At 34.0% G+C, this 5,829-nt stretch overlaps 1 protein-coding gene across 1 annotated transcript in view; it reads left to right on the top strand.

Annotated features, from left to right (window-relative positions):
- Positions 1-928: 928 nt before the first annotated feature.
- The window catches only part of LOC110099128 (transcriptional corepressor LEUNIG-like), a 17,095-nt gene continuing 12,194 nt past the window's right edge, over positions 929-5,829 (top strand). Inside the window, exons 1-3 of the mRNA XM_020826197.2 lie at positions 929-1,061; positions 1,662-1,973; positions 2,384-2,578. Coding sequence (XP_020681856.1) covers positions 987-1,061; positions 1,662-1,973; positions 2,384-2,578 — 582 coding nt within the window. The 5' untranslated portion in view covers positions 929-986. The remainder of the gene's footprint in view (positions 1,062-1,661; positions 1,974-2,383; positions 2,579-5,829) is intronic.

Genomic DNA, 5,829 nt, shown 5'->3' with positions numbered 1-5,829 from the left:
CCGCCCATTGCTGGAAGCTGCTGCCTCCTCCCCGCCACCGCCGCCTCGCTATCGTTCCCCTGCCGCCCCGCCCACTACCAGCCGCCGACCATCCTGGTCACAACCTTCTTACAATTTACATAGCATCCACTTTACTTCAAATAAAACAAAAAAAAGTAAGGTTATGCATTCTTTTTTTGCTCATCCAAACAACTCCAAAGTATTCTTTTTACGCCGCATTCTGTTTGTACTGCATTCTTTTTTTTCAGGCAACCAAATGGCCTCTTATTGAAATACGGGTAGTTTATTGAAATACGGGTAGTTTGGGTATTATAAAATTTATCCAAGCAAATTCCTTTCCCTCCACTTTTTTCTTGATTTGAAAGAGAAACAAAATAATTCATATAAAGGAATTTTTTTTGGTTTCTTTCATTTCTTTTCTTCTCATTCAAAACTACTGTACTAATGTGTTTACTCTATAATTATTTTCATTTCTCTTTGAATTGAAAATCCCACTCATAGTGTTTATATCAACTATTAAAAAGGAGGAAGAGGCGTATGCACTAAGGTGCGACTTAAGTTACGCCTCGCCTCGCTTAGAAAAAACGCCTCGATTCTCAATTTCGCCTTTTAAAACCTTGGTTTATATGGAATTCATGCATAGTATTGCATATTTGCTTCACCAGATATTGTTCATTTTTTTTACCAATATGATTGAAGGTGCAATAAAATCTTGTTTATGTTTTTATTCTTGGGTTGTTTTCAAACTGTTGATATCCTCTTTTTGCTGAATTTTGTTCTGAATTCATCTAGATGGCGTCCTGTTAGGCTGTTATTTATGTCTTTTATTAGCTTTGTGATTTTGACTATTATCTTTTATATTGGAAAATTTTTAGTATTACATTTTTCATGTGGTTTTTTGTAATTGATCGATGCTAAATTTAGTGTTCTACATTATGTTCTGAAAAACAGGAATGCTGCTTTTATAATCTTTTGGGCAAGCAAATATGATGGTAATTGTTTGCTCTGCAGGATCAAATCAGGGTGGGAATAATTTAACTCTGAAAGGATGGCCTCTCACTGTAAGTTTTTCATTGGATAAAAACTTGTACATCACGTCAACCATGCAAGCGCCATCAATAATAAAGGACAAAACTACTTACGTAGACATCTCTGAATTAGTGAATTGTGTGCATTGTTGCTGTTGACACGACCATAGTTTATAACTTTATCTCTCTTAAATTTCTAAATGTTTTAGTAGATTTTACATAAGAAATTAGTTCCATTTGTAAGAATTTATACATTTAAATTTTTATGACGCTTTATAATTTACATCCATATGTATTCAATTCAAGTAGTATAACTAATTCCGGACTTAAAGAAACTTTCCTTTTAGATTTACCAATTCCAATATTTGTTCATGAAATGCATCCACAATCTCTAGGCATTCTGAAAAGCCAATTGCCATTGAGTGTACATTATAAGGTATTTGATGTGCCTCTAATGTTTTGATTACTTTAATCTGTCTCATAAGTCATAACCCTTCTTATAGGGGTATAAATTTGCTTGCTTCAGGACAAACTTTACAATTAGTGAAAGATTCACCTGCCATATTTGTGCTTGCCTCACCATAATTTTTTTTCTGATAAACTCCACATACCTTGTATCTGCTGTGAATTCAGGGTCTTGATCAACTTCGATCTGGTATCTTTCAGCAGAAGTCATTTATGCAATCTCCCCAAACATATCATCAGCTTCAGTTTCTAAGTCCACAGCAACAGCAGCTCTTGCTTCAAGCACAGCCAAATCTTACATCAACATCGGCTGCTGACATTGATAGCAAAAGACTAAGGATGTTAATTAGTAACAGGAATATTGGGCTTGGGAAGGATAGTCTGGAGAACTCTATTACTGATGCAATGCCAAATGTGGGATCACAAATACTAACTGGAGGTCCTGTTTTGCCACGTGCAGACACGGAGATGTTGATTAAGGTGTGTTGCCTCAGTGGCTTGCTGATTAAATAATTTAGCAGCATTCATGGGATATTTATTTACGTTCAACTAGAACTGCCTTTAAACTAACATTTAAGTTGCTTTCTCTATTTTATGTATCTTTTATGGTTAGCTGAAGTAGGATCTTAACTTTCCATCTGTATCTGATGCAACGATGGTTAGCATAAGGCTTTTCATTCCATTTGAAAGGGGTTCTGGTTTGATATCAGGTGTCACATTTTTTTAAATGGAAATACTAAACAGAACAATTTGTAAAGTGAATGGATTAGCAAATCAACATAACTTTACTGGACTTTATAACTGAAGTATCTTATAGTTTTATGTTAGTAATTCAATGTATATACTTTGATCGTGTGCCATCAACCTTACTATTGGATTTTGTGTAGTAGAAGATAGCTCAGCTACAACAGCAACAGCAGCAGCAGCAGCAGCAAGGAGGTGGCCAACAGAACCAGCAATTGCAGCAGCTTGCAATGTCAAATCAGCAATCACTTGTTTCAAATTCACATCTTAACCAACCAGAGAAAATGATCACTGGGACAACAGATGGAAGCATGTCAAATTCCTTCCGAGGAAATGATCCGGTACTTATTTTTGTATGATTATGGGCTTAAGAATTATTTAATGATATCTGTAAATATCATGTTATCAAATTCTGATAATGGAGTAAGTATTTTGTTTATAACTGCAATTTCTGTGAAATATTTTGTGCGTGTCTATGATATGTCAGGCAACAAATAACCCCATGATGTTTAGCTATATTATTATTCTTGATGGCATGTTTGGAACATAGTCCATAGGTTATGCTATCATTTTTATTTTATCCTGGAGTTCTTCTCTTTTGATAAAACATTTGCTCTGGTTTTCTTACCTGATGTGCTAAAAATTCTGAGAAAATTTTACCAACTCAATAGGCATTCTCATGCTCATGCCGATGTCTTGTTATTATGCACTTATATATTTATTATAGTAATTACCATTTTATCTTATTTAGAAAACATTGCACATATTTATTTGGCCTGTAACATACTGCAAATTTTGAGCAAGTAAACATGTTTTTTTTTTCTATTTCAAATGCGTTCACTAATCTATTCTTTGAATATGGTAAGGAGCGCATGCTTCCAATTGCTAGAATTTTATATGTTTTTTCTTGTGTTGCAAGACAATTTAGGTTTTAGCTTACCGATCGAATTATTATGATGCAATGTATGTAGATCACATAAAGAAAATTAGTATTCATAGATCAAAGATCGATAAATGCACAAAATAATTCACTTTTTTTAGATGCAAAGTACCCTACAATATGAATATTAGAACCCAAATGATAATAGCACCACTGAATAATTTTGAAGAAACCAGTTGAACTAAATAAAATCAATAAGCAATTGAATTTCTTTCATTGCAATCAAAATTTCAGAGCTGTCTAAGTTAAAGAAATTAAGAATTATAGCAATGCCAATAAATAAGAATTTATTTAATGGGTTGTTTGGTTGCAAGCATATGTTTTGTAGAGTAAATCCTAAGTAGTGATTTGAAAATTTTAGCTGTTTGGTTGGAAGAAACGTAAATATAGAGTGATTTTTTTAAGGAATTTGTAACTCCTTGTTACTTTATTTTCACTGCATTTGAAATTTGCCCGATTTTGGCGAATTCTGAACACTTTGCTTTGTGAGAATGATTGTTGCGACGCAGGGTAAGCTCTCCGCTGATTGTTGCAATGCAGGGTAAGCATAGGTTGTGTAGAGTAAATCAAACATAGTGATTTTAAAAGTTTAGGTGCTTGGTTGGAAGAAACTTAAATATAGAGTGATGTTTTTAGGAAATTTTAATTCCTTGTTAGTTTATTTTCCCTGCATTTAAAAGTTGCCCTATTTTGGCGAATTCTGGACACTTTGTTTTGTGAGAATGATTGTTGCGATGCAGGGTAAACTCTCTGTGAGGCTTCACGCCCGTACCAACCACCACAACGCCTCTCTTTACAATTTCCTCTCATCATTACTTCCCATCTCGACTTCCACATCCTCAACTTCTTCTCGCTACGACATTATTTGTTTGTGACCACACTGAATGCGAGTTCATCCCATTGTGAGTTCCTGCTCAAGTAAGAAGCCATCACATTTTTCTCTTCTTTCTCCTTGTCGCCCCGCTCGCGATTTTCTCCTGTCGTGATGTCCATCTTGATTTCCTCCTTAGCGATCTCTTGTTGTGATTTCTCCCATCTTGACTTCCTCCCATCTCAATGTCCTCCCTAGGGAGCTGTTTTCATGATTTCCTCTTGCCACGACTTCCTTTGTCCCACGATGTTGATCCCAGCATTGGCTATCCACTAGCATTCCTTATGTCCCTTTTTTAAAAAAAATTTAGCATCAATTTTTATTAGTTCCAACCAAATACAAAAAAAATGATCTCCCAAATTCTAAATACAGTAAGTATCCTTTGCAAGGAAATTAAAAAACTTTTGGGTTTTAAATATTTGCAACAAAAAAACCTTCTAAAAATAAAGGGAAGTTCACTGAAGTAAAGAAAATCTAAGCCTTATATGCTGATATGAGGAGATGACCTCCTTCATAATTAGATGGCCACACTTGTATCCCACTTGAATAAATCACACATCCAACTTGTCTATATCATTCAAATTGGGATCACTAGTTTTATTGAAATAAAAGTTGCTTTTACGCGCCTTAGTTGTTAGTATTTATAAATTGAAATATGCTAATTAACTACCAAATCATTAAACTAACTAAGCTCAAAGCATTTATTTATTTGCTCAACATTTTTATCTGTTGTGAAATTGTTGATCTTTATCAAATTTGTTTGATTTGGGCATTCAACTTCGATGAATTTTTGATCACCAACTAAATCAGGGCTAAAATATTTTGTTTATGCAATTTAATCTATAAATCATCACAAATATGCAATTTACATAAGTGCACTAGATATCTCTAGAATACATCACTAATAGTGGATATTATCTCATCATTTAAGATAGTTGTATGAATCAACCATATAGTTTTTTTGGTCGAGTGTTGTATGCAGAGTCATAATGAGTAGATGGAAAGAGATTAATCCATGAATTTGGTAGGAGTTCATGAATTAAGGAGAAATTTGATGCATTGAACATTGGATTAAGACTTGAATTTTTTAATTTAGTTTATGCGCTATAAGATTTAAATGGCTATACTTCTTTTGCAAGCAATTTCTTGAAGTTTCTTGAACAGAGCTTTTATAAAGTTAAATTCACTATTACTTTATAACCAAGTTTAAACCATGGTTTAAAATTGCGCAATATGAGGCTCTCCTTGAGGCCCGCCTTTGCGCAATTCTAGTAAAAAACGCCTCGATGCTTACGCCTCGAATTTTTTTATGAGGCTTGCGCCTCAACTTGGTTGAGGCCCGCATTGAGGCCCGCCTCGCCTCACTGGCATGAGGCCTACGCCTCACACTATATATATTAAAACTTACATAAATCTTGAAGTAAATGCCCGACATTGGACTCTATAGGAGAGGAGGAAGGGGAGAGAGTAATTCACCATAATGATGATTCAAATGAAGAAGCCCTTAATGATGACAATGCTGATGACTTATGAGTTCTTATGTGATATGTCATTGCTATTTGTTTTTGAAAATCGGAATTATATGTTAATGAAAAGAATACTGAAATTTCGGAAATATAGAATTTTGAGTTGAACTATATTTCATGTTGTCTTATTATTGAGATATTTTGATTTCACTTCATATCTTATGCTTTTTTATGTTTTATATTATTCACTCATTAGTATATAACAAATTTATCATTTTATGTTTACACAATCTTTTGATTTTGAGGCTTACGCCT

This window comes from Dendrobium catenatum, unplaced genomic scaffold (genome assembly GCF_001605985.2).
Source record: "Dendrobium catenatum unplaced genomic scaffold, ASM160598v2 fragScaff_scaffold_1323, whole genome shotgun sequence".
NCBI classification, from domain to species: Eukaryota; Viridiplantae; Streptophyta; class Magnoliopsida; order Asparagales; family Orchidaceae; genus Dendrobium; species Dendrobium catenatum.
This window is presented reverse-complemented; position numbering and strand designations above follow the sequence as displayed.